This window comes from Borostomias antarcticus (assembly GCF_949987555.1).
Source record: "Borostomias antarcticus genome assembly, chromosome: 7".
NCBI classification, from domain to species: Eukaryota; Metazoa; Chordata; class Actinopteri; order Stomiiformes; family Stomiidae; genus Borostomias; species Borostomias antarcticus.
Window position 1 is genome coordinate 8,834,066 of NC_140240.1, and position 23,028 is coordinate 8,857,093.

The 23,028-nt window shown below is 44.5% G+C and overlaps 1 protein-coding gene across 1 annotated transcript in view; it reads left to right on the top strand.

Moving 5' to 3' along the window:
• The window catches only part of arhgef10la (Rho guanine nucleotide exchange factor (GEF) 10-like a), a gene marked incomplete at both ends in the record, with an annotated part of 137,567 nt that overhangs the window by 94,757 nt on the left and 19,782 nt on the right, over window positions 1–23,028 (top strand). The window contains 4 exons of the mRNA XM_084441320.1: window positions 4,561–4,647; window positions 13,453–13,667; window positions 14,830–14,987; window positions 22,654–22,796. Of these exons, the coding sequence (XP_084297446.1) occupies window positions 4,561–4,647; window positions 13,453–13,667; window positions 14,830–14,987; window positions 22,654–22,796 (603 nt within the window). The remainder of the gene's footprint in view (window positions 1–4,560; window positions 4,648–13,452; window positions 13,668–14,829; window positions 14,988–22,653; window positions 22,797–23,028) is intronic.

Here is a 23,028-nt window from a genome sequence, read left to right on the forward strand (position 1 = left end):
ATAAAGTGCAGTGTACTGTAATAGACTGCATCAAGTGGTTTTAGTATACTGTAGTGGTACAGTAGCAGCATTCATAATGTCTCAAGAACTGGTGTTAGAGGATTGGACAATTTGCTTTCTGCTGCTCATTGAGAGGCATTGATCTATTTCTATATAAGAAGCCCAGTTTTGCTTTCAACTTCCTGACCAGCTCATCTACATGAGTTTAAAGGAAAGAGTATCATCCATCCAATGCCTGGATGCTTGTAAGCAAGGCCCCCTACAATGTGAGCACCATCCAGAGTAACCAAACCTACAGTACACACAGTATTTGGTCTTATCAGCATTTAACACCAGTTTTAACTCCATGAGTGATTTCTGTAAGTCAGTGAATTTAGGTTGCAGCTCAGAAAGAGTCTAGTCAACTGTGTCAGGGTCATCAGCATAAACGTGCAGCAGAATATGATCTTCTACATCCAATCCTTGTTGTTAATATAAATAGTCAATAAAAAACTGGATTCAAATTCAAAACGGCGCCATTGACGGTCGCTTCTCCGTGTTGGTGCGCTTTGTTTTGTCTTGTTTTGTCTGTAAATGAGAGGGTTATGGACTTCAGAAAGAACCCCAGCTCCTCCCATCACCCCGGGTGACTCCCCAGTCCACTCTGTGGAGTCCTTCCACTTCCTGGGCTCCATCATCTCCCAGCCTCCAGCTGAACATCAGCTCCCTCACCAAGAAGGCGCAGCAGAAGATGTACTTCCTGAGGCAGCTGAAGAAGTTCAACCTGCCAAAGCCAATGATGGTACACTCCTACACCTCCATCATCGAGTCCATCCCCTCCTCCATCATCACCATCTGGTACACTGCTGCCACTTCCAAGGACGAGAGCTGCAGCGTGTCATCCGCTCTGCTGAGAGGGTGATTGGCTGCAACCTGCCATCCCCTCAGGACCTGCAGGCCTCCAGGGCCCTGAAGCGTGCATGAAACATTATGGTCGACCCCTCCCACCCTGGTCACAAACTCTTTGAACCACTCCCCTCCGGCAGGAGGCTATGGTTCATCAGGACCCAAACCTCACGGGACAAAAACAGTTTCTTCCTGACTGCAGCTGGCCTCATCAACAAGGCCCGGAACCCCCGCTGTATTATTTTGTACATTATTGTAGATTGTATTGCATATTGTGTTGTATTGAATTGTATTCGCCACTTTGTTATTGTATTTTGCACTGTCCTGTTTTGTCCTTGTCCTTGTTTGTTGTTATGCACCAACAGACCAAAGCCACAGTAATTCCTCATGTAAAAACCTACCTGGCAAAAAAAAGGTTCTGATTCCAATTCTGATTCAAAATAGAATCCTGTGGGACGCCCTCTTTTAAATTCTAAAAGCCAGATTTAACTCCTCCTGAGACTACACACACTGAGATTTTTCTGTTACTGTAGACACTTTTCAAACCAGCTATATGCAGACTGGCCCAGGCCAGTAGATGACTAAACCAGTCCTGAGTTGTGAGTTGGGTGTGATCAGCTGTGTCAAAAGCGTTATAGAGAGGTCAACGAAGAGGCCCACACATTGATTACTTTCATCCATACATTTGATCACATCAGGGGGGCAGCAGAGATGATGCTTAGCCTGACACTCAGACTGAATTGCCATTTCGTTTCACTTCATAATACGGTCGCTGGAGCCAGACAGGACGGTGCTCTATGATCAGGCCTGGAACCGGACTGATGCACATTTGAAATACACTCACCCTTTACTGGGGATTTTAAACTTTGGCCAGGCAAGAAAGTTTAGAGTAAGTTTGACAGGTCTGCTTTATGGACGGTGAGCATATACTGTAAGCAGCCTTCCAAACCCTCGCAATGACACCTGGTATGATTTGGCGTTACGGCTGAGTGCTGGAGCCTGGGGCAATGACTGCTGCCGACACTGTGTGCTGCATGAGCACCATGTACTCATCAGTGAGGTCTGAAAGGCATGGAGGCAGAGGTCCACCGTTGGTACTGACTGTCCAAAATGCTTCACAGGAACCCCCCCCGTCCTCCACTCTGTCCTCGTTCATTTTGTCAGGAGATGCCTAGCGATGCTTTTTTTTTCCGAATGTCATGTTCAGCGCCATCTGAACCATTCTCCTGTCTTCTCTAAGATGCCCTGGGAAGAGATCAGATACAGTAATGTACAGTAGAGCTCCCTGGACATGATAAGACCTGCGGGTGACAGATGGTCATTAGCTGACTGTTATCAGCCTGTTCTCAGCGCCAGACCTGGATCAGACCCAAGGGAAATCAAGTGAAATGAGTCTTGGCTACTAGAGAATGCACGAAGCAGAGGCGTTTCAGAACAAGGCCAGGTCCAGCCTGGATTATGTGTGTTGGCTGGCTTGTTTCTGTGCAGGACTGGTAGGACGGTAATGTTTGATAAATAAAGATGGGTCTTGTCACCTGGACACATCAGTTCCAATGCTTCCAATGCTAATGCAGCACAATAAGAGCGGGATAGCCAGTTAGCTCATGGGCTCACAACAACTAGCAGCAGCTTCCATAACATTAATGGTAGCGGTCAGTGGCTAAAGCAGTTACACTGATGATAACATAAAGTCATCCCCACCAGGAACCCTGGGTGGGAGTCCAATGCTCTCACCACTACTCTACTTGTTCAGTGGAGATCGGCGGGTGGGTTTTGGTGTCCTTCTTCCAGTCCCTAGTGTGGGTTGGGGTTAGAATATGGGTTGGGGTTGGGACAGGATCTGATCTATAAGGCAAGGGGTAAAGGTTGGAGTGAAAGGATGAACATGTGGAGGTTTGGGGTATAGTCCCATAAAGTCATCCTCACCGGGTCTTCAACCCCAGTCTCCAGGGTGGGAGTCCAATGCTCTCACCACTACTCTACTTGTGCAGTGGAGATCGGCGGGTTGATTTTGGTGTCCTTCTTGATTTTGGTGTGCTGGGACTACTGCCTCTTGTGGTGCCAACAGAGAAATGCAGGCCAAAATTGTCCGCAGTAAGGGAGGGAGGGAGGGAGTGATAACCGGACGAACGCTATACTAGGTGCGCTGGCTTACAGCCATGCACAAAAAAGCATCAATACATTAAGCTCATTTCTCCATCACCACCTAAAGCTGTGCCAGTCAACAGTCAGTCTAATCACTGAAAATAAACCACATGTAGGCGTAGAGCGACTGGTGCATCACATCCTATACAAAAATGAATTACTACAGGATTTGAAGTGTCCTACTCCTATTGTAATGAGGACTATCTGTCTATAATGCAGTAGCGTACCGTGGGGTCTTGCACAGGGTCTTCTCCGACATTGTTATTACTCCCAATGGCCCCCACCCCCCCCCTGCCCGCACACCCCGAACACCCACACGCAGATAGGTAGAGAAACTACGCATGTAGGGGTCAGTGGAGTCTGGTGGGTCCTAGAACCGGGTAAGCCAGGACCAACGAAGCATGCAGGCACACACAGCGCGCACAATTTTTTGGGGGGTGCGCTTTCAAAGCATGCCCTGGTGGGTTTCACAACCCCAGAAGGGCGCTGAGCATTGGCATTTATATGTAAAAACATACAGGAAAACTATAGTAGCCTAGGCTACTGATGTTTTTTTAAACACATCAACAAAGGCCAATAATTTGAGAGCGAGCGAATAAGAGGGCAATATTTAGGCTGAAACAACCAAGCTTTTAGGGACACACTAAATAAAATACAGAGCCATTATATGACAATGGTCAAGCACCACGAAGAGAATGACAGGACGATAAAATACACCCCCTTAGGGCACAGCACTCAATAGCCTACTCCCCTACTTCACTAATCAGTGTTTAGGCTACTAGCCCACTAGGCTACTAGGCGTATTAGCCCACCGCTCCAGGTCTTGATTTGATTTGGTCTTGACTTCCATAAGCTAGAATCATTTTATCTGGCCTACAATGTTAAGTGAATGACGAGCTAGTAAGACCGGTGATAAGGGACCGTAACGTGGACTGTATTTTCATGAGGACTGTAGGGGGCGACGGAGCACTACCAAAATGTTCTCTTGGTCCGATGGTTGACGCTGGGCTTTGGGGGGGGGGGGGGGGGCTGAACCAGGGGAGTTGCTAGTAATTAGGGCTGAGTTAAAAAAAATCTATTAAATGATTCAGAATCGATTCATGAATCCCAAAATCGATCTTTTATTTAATGAATGAATGAAGGAATGAATAGTTCCTTTAATTCATTCAATGACTCATTCATTCATTCATTTTTGGAAATCAGTATCGATACCCAGCCGTAGTTTTGATGTGTTGCATAAATTGGCAGTCATATAATTAAGATTACAGCTAAAAAAAGGTTTTAGTAACACTAACCGAATCGATATTGAATCAAATCGAATCGAATCGAATTAAATCGTGATAATCGATTCTGAACCTTGTGAATCGGAATCGAATCGATTCTTGAAATTTGAATTGATACCCAGCCCTACTAGTAATGGCACTGCAGCACAAGGATAAATATGGAGACTGTAACATTTGTTTGACCTGAGCGATGTACATCTGGGAAAAATCTATGTTTAACCAGCGTGCATGTTTGCTTGGCCCTCAGCTGGAAGCTGCCATCCACAACCCTGTTCACTGTGCTCTACTGGGATTCTCTGCAGCAAGCACCTCTCTACCTCAAGGCTACCTCTGGGTGAGTCATCTGTACATGCACTGCTTATGGGCACACACACACACTATGTAAACACACACACATGCAGTGTATGTGTAACTCTTGTTAAGGGCTTGCCCCAGGTGGGATTTGTAACCACGCTTCTATGAGCTCTCCTGCTTGTCTCCTGCAAGTCGGACACACTAACCGTTGCACCAAGAGGGACGTCCCCCTTAGTGGGACTGTTAGTGCTCCTTTAAGAAGTGAGTTTAACCAACCAACCTCTAACCGCCACCATTATACTTGGGACTCAAGGACATTTTTGCTCAGTTAACATATGCATGTGATGAGCTGCTTTTGTACATAATGCTTTTTAATTTGAACATGTTACATGCATGCGTTCTTGTGATCATGTCTCTTTCAAACACAGTGCTATTTACTCTCCTGTATCAATAATACCCTCCACCAATTTGTGTGAAGAAGGAGGTTACTTCAAAGGGTTTAATGACGTATGTTACAGTCTCTGGATTTAGTTAGGGATTTATCAGGATCTAAAAGGAACTTCTGAACTAAAAGGAGGAGCTCCTGTGAAACAACACACAAGTTGCCCCAGAAAATCACCAGTTCATTTTTAAGCTTCAACTTTATGCAGCCTTGTCTTCCCTGGAACAGATGGGCAATTTATCAGGTAATATCCTACTTAAGCGGTGAAGATGACTCAGCTGGCGAACCTGCAGCAGAACGGCCAGGACACACAAACGGGCACACCGCCGCTCACACCGCCACTCTCACCGCCGTCATCGCTTTTGACGCTGGCTGGCCTTTATTCTAAAGAGTCGCCACCTGGCTCAGCTGTGGTGAAGCAGGAATGGCCAGCTGGCATTTAAAGGACACTGATCTGTGGGAGATCTGTGCCCAGGCCATTTGCCCCAGAGGTCCTTTGGAATCACGCGGCAGTGTACAGGTAGCTGAGTTAAACACCACCTACCTTGTTCCGGCCCCTCGGCCCTCGTGCGGCGTGCCACAGGTGCCAAAGGTCATAGGTCCAAAATGACAGACCCCCCCCCCCCGACCCTAATGGACGTAATGAATTCAGAGATCCGAATGGATCCGTTAAAAATAGAAAAATACATACCGACCAGTTTTGGCCAAAATATTACAGACCTCACCCTACAGTACATTGGTCCTCATTCCTGAACATTTTCTAAAGTGTCTTCTTAAATGTCTTCTTACGAACTTCGTAAGACCAACCCTAAGAAAGATCCCCGCCGGATTCATGAACGCGTGGAAATGTGTTCTTAAACCGCCAAAGTGTTCTCAGCTGTGCTCCGTTTCTTAAGTTGAATGCGCGTTCTCGTACACCTGAATTTACATACACAAACGCCCCTACTACAGGGTGGTGTGCACACAGAATCCCCAGACAGCGCGGAAAAAGTTGAGACGTTCCCAATTGACATGCTTGATGTTCAAGGCCACGTGCAAATTTGACGTTTTATTCGTCACATGCAACATACCAGTAAAATGAGCAGTGAGATGTTTCTCCGCTGGCTCTTATAACGTGCACACTAAGCTTAAGCAAGGTGGAAAAAAACTATACAAAATAACAATAGAAAACAAGACGGTATATGAACTTTTAATACAAAATGCTAAATATATAGCCTACATGAAAGGGATGGGACGTGCTGAGAGCAGATGATTAAAGTGTACAGTTTAGTTAAATGCAAGAGTAGGCTACTTGTGGATCCTGATATGCCCTATCTATATTATGTAGGCCTATATTGTAATTATGGATATTCACATGTTTATTTACAGAATGTAGATCTGTCCATCTGACTATAGAATATAAGGTGCTGTTGTGCTGAGTCTGAGTATAGCGACTGAGTTTAGTGCTTATTTATTAATTCACTGCCATATACAGTGTCTGTGTAGGGCTTTTATTTATTTTAGCCAAGATGCCTCGTAGAATCATGACTATAAATGAAACGTAATTGGAAATGATACAAATATTCTCGTATTTCTTTCTTTCTATTTATTTCTTGTTATTATTTCAAGCTTAGGATGTCTGTAGAATTGATGTGAACGCAATCACCTCGGATTTCTCATAAATTCAGCCCTTGCGAACGGGCGCACTCCAATCTGGCCTACCTACGACTGCATTTCCACGTTCTTAAATCCTGTTCTTAGATAAGAACAAATCCGAGATAAGAAACCATTCAGGAATGCCAGAATTGTCCCGGGAACTTCGTAAGTGGAGTTAAGAAGACATTTCTTCTTAACTTCTTCTTAACTGCGTTCAGGAATGAGGTCCATTGTTTCTATTGGTCTGTTTTCTGCTCCAACTGTGATAAATTGGTCCCACGGTGATACATTTGTCGTAATATCACATGTGGCTCTTGCGTGCTCCTCTCCTCTGTTCCTCTGAGTGATCTGTTCTGTGCTGTTGTGTTTGTTTCACCTTATTCTACGTTAGAATACGCAGCACTGACGCATTCCTCTGGTGACCAGCGCTGACCATAGATCTATTGGGATTCCACCCTGGTTCCAAACCCTCAGGAGCATCCCTGGGCAGTGAAGCGATTTGGCGCTCTGTGTAGCTCCTGGATGCTGAATGCCCTGGGGTTCCATGTTCATTGGCTGAGAATTGATTTTTTTTTACATTTCACTCTAGACGGAAGGGACATATCTTGGAATGAGAAACAGGGAGATTGAAACCAAACGGTCAGAAGCTGCATACAGTATCTTATGCTGAATCCTACGATTTACCTGCAGACAGTCTGACATAAGCACACATCTGCTTCATGTTACCAGGATGGAAGCAAAAAAACTAACTGGTGCACATTGCATCTTGGCCAAACAACTGAGGAGAGTCATTTGTGCTGTTTTCTGGATGTCTAGATACAGAGGAAACAGGAACACCCACACACTGTCAGGGATTGGTTGAGCAAGTAAAGGCAGCGTGAGGGTGTTCCTGTCCCCTCATAGTATCCGCTCCACCTTCACACCTGTCACTGAGATTTGATTCAGGTGTGCAAGAAACTTTCAATTATCTACTTCCAGAATCGAAAGAAAGTCCTCAGGGGCCCTTTTACAGTACTTATCACACAGAGTTAAGACCTCTGGGAGTTAAATACTATGGACGTACAATGAATAACACTTCAAACATTTCATATATGCATATTCATGAAAAAATAGCAAATTTCAACTCCTTCATTACTAGAAAGGAGCATGCGTTATGGGTGGAGGACAGCACGTATACGGTTGCAGAAATAAACATTATATGGAGAGTATTTGCTGCCTCTGGTGAATGTTAGCAATGTATTTGGAGGGCTTAGTTTAGGTTATCTGTACCAGGGGCACGGTTTGGTACCCTTGAACTGGTTACATTGAAAAACCAGTCAAGCAACAAACGAAAGACAAACTGTGCTTAATGTGCGTAGCTCTTCAGTTAACAAAATGTACGGCTGTACAAAATGTAACTATCCCTGGTTTCCATTGTCTCATTAAAGTCATGTATTTTGTCACAAGAGTGACATAATAATGACAGAAAAGTTTAGCAAACTAATTAAATAATTAACTAGAGGGGCTTGCACTCAGAGTGCAGACCTCCGCCCCTGCACCCCACCCCCTCAATTGCTCTCCCCCTTCCACGTCCCCCCCCCCCTCTACCTTTCCTCCCACCTCCCACCACCACCTCTCATGTGCTGTGCTCTCCTACTGGCTTTTTGAATTGGTTACCATAGCACCCCCTGTACTTTCCTCTTTCTGCTTGACATCTTTCCTCTCCAATTTCCAAAACGTTGCTAGTTTTGTGAAGATTTCCCATTCATATTCATTAACAGCCAAGCAGAGCAGTAGTGGAGGGAGGAGTGGGCTGGTTCATAGTCTGCAGACAGTAGTTTACAAGATGTACATTTGAGATGGGAGTTATACAGCCAATGACATGTTAAATCTATAGTCTATCGAGATATAGTTTTCTATGAAGTCAATCATTTTAATGTTGTACCTTATTTTATCCACCTGAAAATGTCTGCAGTTTCCTTTGAATGCTTGAAGTTTACATTATCATTTAAATGCAAGTTGAGACACTAGTCTATATAACAGGTGTCACTGTGTTGCTTGGCAGCATTGCCTTTACGCTCACTTTCCCATGCTGGGTTTGATCTTGGCTCCTCTGACTTGCCAGGCAAGTGTTTATACTGAGGAGTGAGTTTAAAGGAGTAGTAAAGGGAAAAATCAAGTTTAGCCCTGTTTAAAGGTTACTTATGATCATATACAATGGTTCAGATCAAAAAGATGACAAAACTAGCACTTTTGAGAAAGTCTGATAATTGCTCTACCACCGTTTTGGTCATACACCTTTAACGTTAGTCTTCACCACCAAGTCGTCACACTCTGGAATGTGATTGGACCAACAACATGTCAATATCTCAATCCTGTTCAGACAGGGCCAGAGGACAGTCCTCCGATGCACGTCATTTTCAGTGTTTTGGCCAATCATAAATTAGCAAGAAAAAATGGCATTGTTGATTTAATACAAAAGAACCTGCCCTAAGGGAGGCTAGCCACCCTTCCATAGATATCTAGGGGTCCTCCAACTGCACTTTTTGTAGATGTCACTGTTGGAGCTTTAGAATTTCAACAATGGGTTTTTATCCATAGGGAAAACCTGCTTTATGAACAAAACTGAGATAATATTAAATATTAATTATAAATAAATTAATGCATATATTTATATTTTAATCCCTCTCTTCTCTCCAAAAACTGAGGAGGACTGTCCTCCCCTACCTCAATGGATGAGCCTCCTCTGATCAGCAATAGCTTTAGCAGCTTGTTTGTCGCTCTCTACACTGCAGCCAGTAGTCTCGTCAGGCGCATGGCGAAATTTAAATATTGCTGATTAAATAATAACACTGTTGCAGCATCATCTTCCATCCGCCGGACGGAAAAATTATGGTAGGCGGGCTCTAGCGTTCTACCTTCCTACTTTACTGAAAAAGTAAATAGACACCAGCCTGTTGACACGAGCATAACTGATCATGGCTGGATCATGGATGTATTATAAGAAGTGGATAAGGCATGCAAAGATGGCGGCCCATTCAATCCAATAATAGTTGCTCAGTGGCGCATGAAGCAAGCCCCCATGGCCAGGAACAGACAGTTTTTGGCGTAGTGGCCAAGCTTGGTATTGCAAGTGTCGCCAAGAACCTGAAACCTATGAGGAAGTTACAGTAATATGGGTACTGTAGAGCCACCTATAAATGAATCATGGTCAAAATGTAATGGTGAGTTCCTTGGGCCATGCTGCACCCCTCCACCGAGTTTCATGCAAATCGGGCCAGTAGTTTTTGTTTAATCCTGTCCGCCTACAGACACACACACACACAGAAGACAGGGGCGAAAATATGACCTACGCCCTCCGGGGCTTTGCCCCTGGGGTGGAGGTAACAAAATTAACAATTTTCTCCTAACATCTTCTGGTTCTGTGAGGGAGGGAGAGCTACTGGATAGTTCTTAGCCTCCCTCTCTGATCTCTGGCAGGCTTGTCAAACGAGGACACTAATCGTGTTAACGTAAGATGGGCTTGTGGGATTTCTGTGAGCTTTGATCAGAGTAACAACATTGTTTCTAATCAGTCTGATACACCAGCATGTTCTCCTCGTCTGCCTACCTACACTGGCCCATCTTATCCTTGGTTTTCCATGCATTAACTCTCACCTCACACTCTGCTCTTCCGCGTTTCCCGTTAGAGATGTTATGTTCAATTGTCAGTGTCTAATTATGCTCTTAGTCACTTGTTTAGAAAGGAGATGCGTGTGTGAGTTCTGGCAAGTAGTTCTGCACTGACTGCCTACGTTCACTGCAATTATAAGTCACTTTGGATAAAAGCATCTGCTAAATGACTAATGTGATTGATGTACAGTATAGTGTATAAAATATATTCCAAATTAAACATTCTTCCTTGTTCTAGCACTGTGACTACTGGTGTCACCGGTTTACTGACGGTGACTGGGATGTACTGTCGGTTCACGTACTCTTGACAAAATATGTATGTCTTGTAAGTTGCTTTGGATAAAAGCAGATGCAGCGTGACTAAAATGTAGTGTACTGTAAATGATACAGAATTAAAAATGTGTATAATTCGTTTGGAGTGAACAACTGGCACTATAAAAATAGTGACGTTTTCCCAGGCAGCGTTAGACCGTAGACAATAGACTGAGCTTTCAACATGCGCCAATGCTCGCACGCTTCCTCCCCCCTTTCCCGATCCGTGGAATTAATACTGGCAGGGTATTAACTGTTAGGAAAGTTTCCTCTGCTTCCTGGCAGCGCAGAGACATCCGACCAGGGCACTACTCCAGATGTCTATTCCTCTAAACAAGCGATGATGACTTTGTCAGGGCACGGCCATTTTATTGGAATCCTGGAGGAACTGGATTGAAAAGGCAGAGCAAGCAAAGGGGCGCGGGGGGGCTGCGGTGTGCAGATGGAGTGAGTGTGCAGTAAGTGTGGGCGAGTGGGCCTCAGGCGGTTACAATAGTGACACTTGAGGCTGCACTTTTGGGCCGCCATGCTGTATAAGCCCTCTCCCTCTCCAGTTCGTTCTGTGCAGCAGTAGAGTGTTATTCGCTCTGGCTCGTCCTCCAGGGCCCCTCTCTGGCCCAGACCCGGCTCTCGGATATAAATTCAAACAAACGATTGCATGCAAATTCAAACAAATTATTGCATGCAAATCAGCACTTGGCCGCGGGAGAGTAAGGCTAAAGACTATATTTAGCGTATGTCTCATTTACATGGACTAGTCCTGATACCCGATTGAGTACTATGGACACCAACTAAATACTGTACATCTGCTATCACTCCAGCTTAGCCCATCCAATCAACTTATCTGCTAGTTCTGATACCCGTTGGAGCAATCAGTAATTGGCCATTTAGTCCATTATATTCACATCTGTTGTTGTGTTGTGTTTAGCAAGTCCTGTCTGAATGAACACTTGGTTGTGTTGTGTACTGTTGTGTGGACAATAGAAGACACTCATGTTGGGCAAAGCTGAGCAATGAAAAATAATTCTAGAGTAGATTGGTGCGAGGTAATGGTTCGGTGTTTGTATCAGGGCAGCTGCTCTAATTTTGGGCAAAACTGCAGCTCCTTGAAGCTGATGAGCAGGCAAGATAATTCTATAGTAGTCAGCTGGAACGCTGGGGGCGGGGTTCTATTTGGGGCAGTATTTCTCTTGGCTGGTGTATTTTATGTTAAAATAAGCCGAAGTGTAAATTAATTAAAAAGCCGTCCCTGTCACGGTCTGTCCGGGACCCCTGCGGATACCCGTGCCAAATATGAATGCAGTCAGGTCGACAGCGTCTGAGGAAAGTCTGGACAGAGGGACAAACAGACAGGCTGAGGTAGCTTCTTTATGTGTTAGATGAGACTCGTGGGGTAATTAATCTCAGCTGTGCAGAAGTAGGGAGTTTGTTAGATGAGGACGGTCTCCAGAAGCACTTGGGGACTGAGTTTCGGCAGGTGGGGGAGTTGCACCTTATGTTCCCCACATGGTGAATATTTACGTATTTCTGCATGGTTAAAAACCCTAAGAGAGACTTAATTGTAGGGAACATGGCCATGATTATGGCCCTCTGATTAAAAATGTGCCGGTGCCAGGTTTGCAGGTCCCTGCTGTTTTACAGGCCCAGTAATCTGACCCGACACAAGCCCAGAATACGGCAAATGTGATGCATTCGGAATCAAGCCTCTGTTCAGTTGGCCTGCGGTAGACCATGCCCAGCTATGACCGCCAGCCATCTCCCCATCATGTGAGCTATTCTCTCTACTGTAGGTGAATAGGACCCTCTTTATTACCGTTTACCTTCACCTCTCTACTGCACTGAGATCTATTAGAATCAGGTCACCTTGATTTCAGCCGGCCTCTCGGTTATTTCCTTGGGATGGAGTTTGTCATTTCTCATTCACTTAAACATCAGATCCATCACTGTCTTCGAGGAAAGCCTACGGTAGATCAGTAAGCGATGCAGAGCCTTTCAAAGTCATTTTCACTGTCGTTCTGTTCTCAGCTGATGAAAAGATCTCAAGACTTTTGAATATTGTTTGATGTTGGAAAGACTCCATTGTGAATCCATTATCCCCTGTGGTTTATGAATATGAGCGATATTCAAAAGTCACAGGGGAGGACAGAACACTTTCAAAAGTAGACGTTTCACACTTCGTTGAGATCAGAAACGCTGACAATAGGGAATTCAGAGTGAAGAGGAATTCTGGGATCAGAGAGAAGCGTCCACCGAAACAGCATGGAGCAGAGATGCTCAGTATGAGTGTGTTATTCTTTCAAGATGTGGCGGAGGGGATTTGGAATCATGCTGGCTATTGGCTAATTCAGCAACTACACGTGTGTAGTTGTGAATAAGTGTCCCTGTCTGAGATTAATAAGAGACAATGTTGCTCGCGGACCCGGAGAATGCATCCTGTTGGTCTAACTAGAGACCCGGGTTTAATCCTCAGTCGCTCAGAGTCCCCGTTTCTCTCCAACAGGAAGCTCTTCATCTGTAATTTAACCCATCGGTCCAAATCTAGATAATAAATAATACTACTAATAATAATTTATTATATTTATAAAGCACTTTTCATTGTGAGACAATCTCAAAGTGCTGAAAACGATGTAGCTGTATGTTGCCTCCTTCCCAAGCTAACGTGAACATCACATCGATTCCTGAATTTATGTTAACCCAGCCCAGATTAACGTAAACCTAACGTAATGTAGCGAAAATACCAATTTAATCTAGATAACTACCCAGGCCGCTGACCACTGCTCTTTGCCCGCCTCTGTCTCTCTGCAGGTGGCCAGCGGAAGGGACAGCAGTCAGGGCCAGGTGGAGATCTTCTCTCTGAACCGGCCCACGCCGCGCGCCGTGAAGAGCCTGCCGCTGGGCGCACCCGTGTGCTGCCTGGAGTACGTGGCGGAGCCCAGCCCCTCGGAGGACGGGGAGGGGGGCATCAGCAGGAGCCCCGCGGCGGGGGGCAACACCGTCTGTGTGGGCCTGGGCGACGGCAGGTGAGACCGAGATCTGCGCTCGTTATTATAGATCAGCTGAGACGAGGGCGACTTACTTGCAGGAAATACATAGATTGTTGGTTCAAGTCTTGCTGCGTGCTTGAGATCATATAGGAAGTGTTCACCCTCAAAGTTGGAGGGTGCTACTATAGTCTGTCTGAATTTGAATGAAATACGGTATGTCGATTCAGTAAATCGACATACCGTATTTCATTCAAATTCAGACAGACTATAGTAGCACGCTACCCTCACACTTGTTCACTGTCATGGTGACGGTTGATGCTGGTATTATTGCCTTGGTGTCATGTAGGGTCTAAATCTGCATTCTCCTTCTGGATCTTCTAAGACTTCCGGCTAAAATAAATACACTTGCCAATATTCTTTATCACCAAAACATCAGAGTTGATACCTTTCAAATCCGGCATGACATAGATCACTGTTTCTTATTTTTGCATCCTATTCTGATTCTGTGTGCGTGTGCTGAAGGAATAGTTTAATCTCAGATGCCGTCACAGTCCTAGTGACTGAATTGCACTCCCAGACAGAGAAAACAGCAATGTTGCATTTTACTTTCACCCGTGATATTAGCAGTTTAGCTATTCTCTCTCTCTCTTTCCTTCTCTTTCTCTCTCCCCCTGTGATATTAGCAGTTTAGCTATTCTCTCTTTTTCTCTCCCTCCCTCTCTCCCTCTCTCTGGCTTTCTTGTCGATTTATATGAATACCTGAATGAATGGATATGTCTGCAATTTATTGGTTAGTGCTGACTCATTCAACTTGTATAGGTGGCTGCCTTGAAGCGAGAGAAGAACAGACAGTTTAATACAGAGATGCATTACATACAATATAATATATAGTTCAATTTCAGCATTTTGGTTTAGCACACTCCACCAAACTGTCAACTTCAAAATCTTGTTAATTACGTTTTTTATGAAGGAAATACATTTCTCCAATGTGTGCATTTGTCTTTTTGGAGCAGAAAAAAGCAAAATAAATAAAGTTCAGATGGCACTTCCAATGTGCGAAAGACAGAGTGGTTGCATGAACACAATGCCTCCGCTCCAGAGTACACGGTTAAATCAAACTGTATAAAAAACAAGGCGCCCTGTCTCTATAAATGATCCTCATTCATCACGCTGGCCCTTTCTCTCCCCTGTTCTTCAGTATCCTGGTGTATGGGAGTGTGGACACGGCAGCTCAATGCCTGTTGACCCTACGCAACCCCGAGGGCTGCCCCGTCCTATGCCTGAAGCACTCCGCTAGTTTCCTGTTCGCTGGCCTGAGGAATGGAACCCTGATGGTCTATGGACGAGGTGACGGAGGTGAGTAAGGCCCTTCTGGCATCTCCCAAAACCTTCTTATCCTGAGGATACAGAAGCGAACAGCTACAGTAATAGTTTAGGGTTCACAGTACACATCCCCATAATGCATTCCATCCCCGTAACTACAGTACATTATTGTAGCAAGGACAAAAACAAAATAGTGGATTGAGAATACATTAATTGAGAATACATTAATTTCAATACAAATCATGCTGTTAATGCTCTTTCCCTTATTAGTGGGTAATTTATATTAGTTTATGTAATTTTCGTTTACTCTTTAGCCTGAAGTAGAATCGCAGTCATTCTGTTCTACAGCATGAAATTTGACTTTGAAATGGATAGGATATAAACATTATTAGAGGCTGCTAATAGAGCTTTCCTGTAACAAAATGGGCTTTGATGGCTAATCCAATCAAAATGATAGAGCAAATTAGTGTTATTGTTGCTACATTTCAACTATCAAGCTGTACACTAAACGCTTGTGGAACCCTTTGTCTTATGCAGTGAATGCTTCAGTGAGTGCAAGAGAAATGTAATTTCTGTCAAACATTCCATCTGCTTGTAGAAACGTGTTATGTGTCATGCGTGAATGGGATTTTCAGGGAATCCATCTTGTGATTCAATGCATTTGCAAAAGCATATTAGTTTTGGACAACCTTAGGGAATTATGCTGTTTATTCAAGCTTTTTTTTCTTCTTCTTCTCTTCTCCCCGCGCCATGCCTGGTGATTCATACTCACAGTCTGAGTACGAGAGTAAGACGTGTATCAGCAGCCAGGCCGCCAGGCACTATCACTGCTAGTCTCGGTGCGTAGAGGCCAGTCAGCCGTCGCCAAGCCAGGGGCTCCGCATGCTCTCAGCCCCCAGTCCCAGTCCCCCCCAGCCGGTAGGACTACAATAGGACCCTGCTTAGCAGGCTGCCTTCCCCCAGTAATCCCAGCTCCACCCAGGCAGAAAGATGATTAATTACACCAGGGCGCTGCATGCCGATTAAATATTACTATTCATGCTAGAAAAAAAAAGTGAGATGGGGGAGAGACAGGGAAAAAGCTCTGGAGGGAACCTGGTGCTAAATGATGTTTGCCACATTCTGCACAGCTGTTAAACGATTCACACCCCTGGACGGCGTCCCGTACGGTCTAAAAAACATCTGCAGGACTGAGACAGTACCAAGGTTCCACCAACATGTGTATGAATACAACAACAAAAAACATTATCACCAAAGGAAAATCAGTCTCTCTTTCTTACAAATCTTGTGCTTTTGTAACACTTCATAAAGTAAAATTCGTGAGGTTGGTTTCTGGGGGTGAACCCGGGTCCCTGCGTGATGCCGGAGGTGGCTGGAAGAGAGAGAGGCCGAGGCGCGTGTCCCGCTTTGAGCGAAGGGGGCTGCAGGGACGCTCGTATCGGAGAACAGGAATTTGAAAAGGTGGCGGAGCGACATTTAGAACAAGCCAAGCAATTAACCTGGGAAAGTCAGGAGGCATTGTGGAGCTATTCTGGTATGAAAGGCAGAAATAAACAACTTAAAATGTTAATCAAACGGCTGGGTGCACTTCCTCCTCCAATTTAGCTTCATTAATGCCACTGCAGAGAAAAAGGCTTACGCAAGGAGCCTCATAATGCCACGCTCTCCAACAGAAAAAAGGCTTGCTTCATTTTCACACTGAAAAAATTATGTTTTTGATAAAAGAGTTGGATAGGAGGAATTAAATTGAGCACACAGGGTTTATTAACATGTGGGTGCTGGGAGTTCGTTACTGTTCAGTGAGATTGTGGAGACTCGGAGGAAAGAAGTCCACACTCTACAGTGTGTTCAGTCGACCTGTGGCGCAGAGCTCTGTGGTGTGGCAGTCTGTCCTGTGTGCAAGCAGTGTGATCCCTTTAACGTTCCTTAAACGGCTGAATACTGTCACAGCTAACTGTTATGGATGGATTGTCAAGCAAACACCAGGGCAAGTTGCTGCGGTATGAGTAGGAGAAATTGAGTTTAAAAACCTTGCTCAATGCAACAGCTGCAGAATCACCATATTGAGTACTCAAATGGAAAGTGGTGAATGTGTTTAAAGCATAATCATTCATGCTGCATAGTGATGATAGCAAACAATCATGCTGTGGCTTGGGCTCAGCAGAGTTTTGGTTTTTCATAGTTAGTAGTTACTGAACAATGTAGCAAAAGGTGACTGGGAAGGATTGCGTCCCCACTCACCAAAGCCTCGAAAAGTATCTACAACTAGACTGTGCTCTGTCAAGGTGCCAACATTATATGGCGTCTTTCCATAGCATGGTACTGGGACAATGTGATTCAACTTTAGTTGCTTTACTTTACTTTCCATCGCAAAATAGTATTCTGAAGTTGGTCGTCATAGCAACGGCTGAGTTATATCAGAGCTGCCAACATTTCAGAAACGCTTGGAGTGAGACATGAAGGAAGTTGTGAACGCAAAGCACAGCACTTCTTTTCCGGGCCTGTGCACAGTTTTTGGGTGGGCCTATTATTATTATGATTTTTTTAAATTATTCATTTTTGTACTTGGACCAGTGGTGCTGGATTGTACTAAGTAGGGAGGGGAGAGTGGGGGGAAGGGGAGTGAAAATCGTGAATTAAGGGGAAGGGGTGTTAGGGTTAGTCACTGGGCCACGTGACAAGGGAGCTATTGAAAACCAGGCCAGGCCCAGCCTGGCTTATGTGCGAGGCTGGCTTGTTTCTGTTCAGGACTGGTAGGACGAAAGCTAGTCATGCCACTGAAATAGCTGTGAATTGAAATGACATGATCCAGTACAATAAGAGCGGGATAGCCAGTTAGCTCATGAGCTCACAACAACTAGCAGCAGCTTCTATAACATTAATGGTAGTGGTCAGTGGTTAAAGCAGTTACACTGATGATAACATAAAGTCATCCCCACCAGGAACCCCGGTCTCCTGGGTGGGAGTCCAATGCTCTCACCACTACTCTACTTGTGCAGTGGAGATCGGCGGGTTAGTTTTGATGTCCTCCTTCCAGTCCCCAGTGTGGGTTGGGGTTAGAATATGGGTTGGGGTTGGGACAGGATCTGATCTATAAGGCAAGGGGTAAAGGTTGGAGTGAAAGGATGAACATGTGGAGGTTTGGGGTATAGTCCCATAAAGTCATCCCCACCGGGTCTTCAACCCCAGTCTCCAGGGTGGGAGTCCAATGCTCACCACTACTCTACTTGTGCAGTGTAGATCGGCGGGTTGGTTTTGGTGTCCTTCTTGATTTTGGTGTGCTGGGACTACTGCCGCTTGTGGTGCCAACAGAGAAATGCAGGCCAACATTGTCCGCAGTAACGGAGGGAGGGAGTGATAACCGGACGAACGCTATACTAGGTGTGCTGGCTTACAGCCACGCACAAAAAAGCATCAATACATTAAGCTTAACATTCCTCCATCACCACCTAAAGCTGTGCCAGTCAACATTCAGTCTAATCACCGAAAATAAACCACATGTAGGCGTAGAGCGACTGGTGCATCACATCCCATACAAAAATGAATTACTATAGGACTTGAAGTGCCCTACTCCTATTGTAATGAGGACTGCACAGGGTGTTCTCTGACATTGTTATTACTCCCAAACCCCCCCACACACACCCTGTACACATACACGCAGGGAGAGAAACTACGCACGTATGGGTCAGTGGCGTCTGGTGGGTCCTAGAACCGGGTAAGCCAGGACCAATGAAGCATGCACGTGCAGCGCGCACAATTTTTTGGGGGGTGGGCTTTCAAAGCATGCCCTGATGGGAGGTTTCATCGCACCAGAAGGGCGCTGAGCATTGGCATTTTTATGTAAAAACATACAGGAAAACTACAGTAGCCTAGGCTACTAATGTTTTATTTTAACACATCAACAAAGGCCAATAATTTGAGAGCGAGCGAATAAGAGGGCAATATTTAGGCCGAAACAACAAAGCTTTTAGGGACACATTAAATAAAGAGCCATTATATGACAACAATGGCCAAGCAAGTACCACGAAGAGGAATGACAGGACGATAAAATACACCCCCTTAGGGCACAGCACTCAATAGCCTACTCCCCTACTTCACTAATCAGTGTTTAGGCTACTACCCTACTAGGCGTATTAGCCCACCGCTCCAGTTCTTGATTTGGTCTTGATTTGATTTGGTCTTGACTTACGTAAGCCAGAATCATTTTATCTGGCCTACAATGTTAAGTGAATAACGAGCTAGTAAGACCGGTGTCAACGGACGTAACATGGACTGTATTTTCATGAGGACTGTAGGGGGCGTCGGAGCACTACCAAAACGCTAAACACGGATGAAAATGAGCGATATGGCAGAATACACATACGCATTTAAGTCAAAAACAGTCTGAAATTTGATTTCCGTGTCTTCTTTCACTGAAAGAAGGCACAAAAATCAAGTTTGATTTGTATTTGTATGGGTAAGCCAGTCTTATTCTGCAACTGTATCGTAGGGGAAACACTGCTGATAGCCTGTGTAATATAACGTTACTGTAGCCTACCTAAACTTGTTTCAATCACAAGAACGCAACATGTTTACTTTTTGTAGTTAGTGTGTAATGTTAATTGTTACCTACTTTGATTTGTGTTCTCCTCCTGCCTAGTATCTTCCTCTCTCTTTCTTCTCTGTCTGCTTCTTTCAACACCATCACGCCAGGTACGGCTTGTGTGCTCATGTAGGCGCATAAAAAGAAAAACCAGAAATAGTCCAAAATAAACCAAATCCTCCTCCATACTGTGTCATAGAAATTGTTATCCTCAGCCTTGTCCCAGTTTCACTCTACCTACCTCAACCTTTCACATACAAAACCCCTGGCTATGCTAACCTCATTTATGACATCTCCAGGAGGTCGACACACCCCAGACTTTCAGTCTGGCCTAGAGTGACCTTCCATTGTTCTATTGTCCCTACCTGAAACCTATTAAAAATGTACCGCACTTTCTAATATCACGTGACTGAACTCTTGACCACTGTTGATGATGTCGGCCATTTATTATGACGTGTACAGATGGGTTAGCCAATCACATCTCTGGAAGCATCGCATCCGTGTATTGCTTGAATATAAGACCGACCACACCACACTGTTTCACTTCTGTCGGATTAACCACTCACATACGTTATCGTGAAGTCCTTGCGCTCTTAATAAATCAGATTTAACCTCTTTGAGCAAACCTTGGCAAATCCTTTACTTTCGATCAGATTTATTTCCACTACAACTGTTAGCGGCCCGATAGTGGGAAAACAGATGGTAACGGTTCTCACGGGTCCGGGACAGAACGGAGCCGAACGAAACTGCCTAGTAACCGTTCGGCCCGACAGTGGAAAAACGGCTATAGTGTTTGATGTTCTGGGACTTTGATGTTCTTCGTCTTGTGGTGGCACAATCAGTTTGACACAGTTAATTCATCTGCAAAACAGACATTTCTTTAAAGATAAAAAAAAAAAAAGTTTTGTTCCCATGGGATCTCTCCTGTCTCTTACCTGGTTAATACATGCAAAGTATAGCCTAATAGACCCTTTTCTGTGCAATGTCATCATCCTGTTTCGACATTGCGCACGCATCGCTGTAATGACACCGGTCAATAGAATCGATGCATTTGATTAATGGACCTGGTGGCATTCGTAGTTCATTCTTTTGTTGCCAAAATGCGCGTGCACACTTAAACCTTTTACCAACAGTAAAAGGGTCTATATATAATGGATAATTACTGAGACACATATACTGTAGGTATAATTTCAAAACAGGAGTGTTTCAAATGTTCAATTACTGCACATAAATTCAATAACTGACATAGAACCACCAGGTAACCGCATTTTTACATAGCTTCTATAACATCCAGTGACAAAATACTGTGCCGTCGGGGTTTGAACCCATACGTTCAGTTTGAGAGGCAAACTCCCTAACCAGCAAGCCACTGAATATCTGGGAAACCTGAGGTGTCATAGGTGTTTTGATGTTTTGGGACCACTGCCTCTTGTGGTAGCAACATAGAACTGCAGGTCAACAATTCCGGGGACCCAGGGAGGAAGGGAGGGACATCAAATAGACATTTGCTCTCTATGGTGCAGGCTTTGCCTCGCACAAAATGAATGAATTTCCCATTCAACTGACTAAACCAAGATCGATCCTAAATCAATCAACCTTGTATTAATTAAGATATTCGTTGCTGGGTATCGGTACTCGATACCTTGTAGTACTGGATCGAAACAAACTGATACCAAATAGCATTGAAACGTCTTCAGTCAAACCAGTACTTGATTCAAACCTTTTTGTATTGAGACGTTGTAATATGGTCCAATCACCGCAAGCGTTCTTCAATTTATGCGACACGTGGCCCATTACGGCAGACAGCTACAATCCGTCTGGTGAAATCGACTGCAACTGCGAGTTGTTGACACAGTTTAAGGAGGTAATGCCACCAAAAACGCTCAAAGGTATGGTTATACTACACACCTATGGCGTATGGTAAAAATGTATGCATAAAAACACGGATTTCCCCCATTACTAGCATTAGCAACCCTACTGTAATGCATTGCTTAGTGCATTGGTTACTTAGTGGTAGTTTTAACTTCTGTAGCAGCGAAATGTGTTTAGGCTAACTTTATTAACTAATGTCATGCTTAATGTTAAGACCCCCCTAGGCCTACTACCACCACAACTGCTACTGCTGATGTTACCACCCCCAGCAGCAGCCTTGACACCGTTCACATGACTAAAAAATGTGTAGTCACTGTCAGTAGTTATATTGTAATAAATGCAGTTTGATACTCTTTTAAACACTTTCAAAATGTATTCTTGTAAAAATGATTTGGATGTGGGAGGATTGATGGCATTTTACACAACCGAATTATTCCATTCACATGATGGTTATGGAATGGAAACGAAATTGAAAGTATCGATTGAAGTATTCAATTGGTATCGTTATCACTTTAAGGGTACTGTTATTGGTACTGGTATAGTAATTTTTGAAATGATACCCAGCCCTAGTTTTTTCCATTACAGATTGATCCTAATCATCTGCAAATTGATGCTGTCATGCCAAAACACTTCCTAGTTGAGTGCTGCTTAGGGCGGTCGCGGGAGTCTCCAAAAGGGAATAAATACCACACATATGAACACAAAACTGCTTTTCCTAGATCAATCTTGTATTAACTAAGATATCTGATGGAAAATAAAGTTCTTATGGACAGAAATACGAGGATGAGTAGTTATATTTTGGATGCAATTGAAAGCAATGCAGAGAGGTAGTCGTTGCTGCCCTCTAGTGGTGGGTTGGAAGTATTAATAACTCCTATACTTTCATAACAAAAGAGAACCATTATGCGTTGATCTGCCCTGTAATTCATATCCGCTCCAAAATCTAATTAAGTCCAGGGTACCTTGGGCGGAACATATGTGCCAAGTATGAAGGTCATGGGGTTATTTGTTTTCGAACTATGGTGTGAACAAAATGCCCATATAGCACCCCAGATACTCACAGAACCCCCCCCCCACACACACACAGACAGCGGTGAATACCCTACTTGCACTCTTAGGCGGCACAAGTAATTAGACCCCGGAGGACATCCTCGTGGTCCGATGGTGGTAATTGGGCTCATTCTCCTTCTCACCCGAGCGTAGTTCCCAAACCACCACCGCTAACCGTACGCCTGCTGTCCCCAGGCGAGCTGTGGGACGCGACCTCCTGTCGGAGCGTGAGCGTGGGTCCAGAGCCCGTCCAGGCTCTTCTGGTCCTGGAAGACTCCGTGTGGGCCAGCTGTGCCAACTCTGTCACCGTCGTCCAGGGATCCAGCCTCGTCACTCAGGTATGACTAAACACACTGTATTGACCTTATTCACACGGCGGCCATTTCGCATAACGTGAAAACTACCACGGTGAAAAACAATCAGAGTCCGGTAATCATGAGTTTGTAATTCCAGTAGTTTATTCTGACTATTATTTCTGACTATTTGGAATCTTGACGTGTTATTTTTATAACGAACTTGTACTACTGTGGTTTGCAGTTCAACAAGTTCATATACTGTATTTTCAGTGGG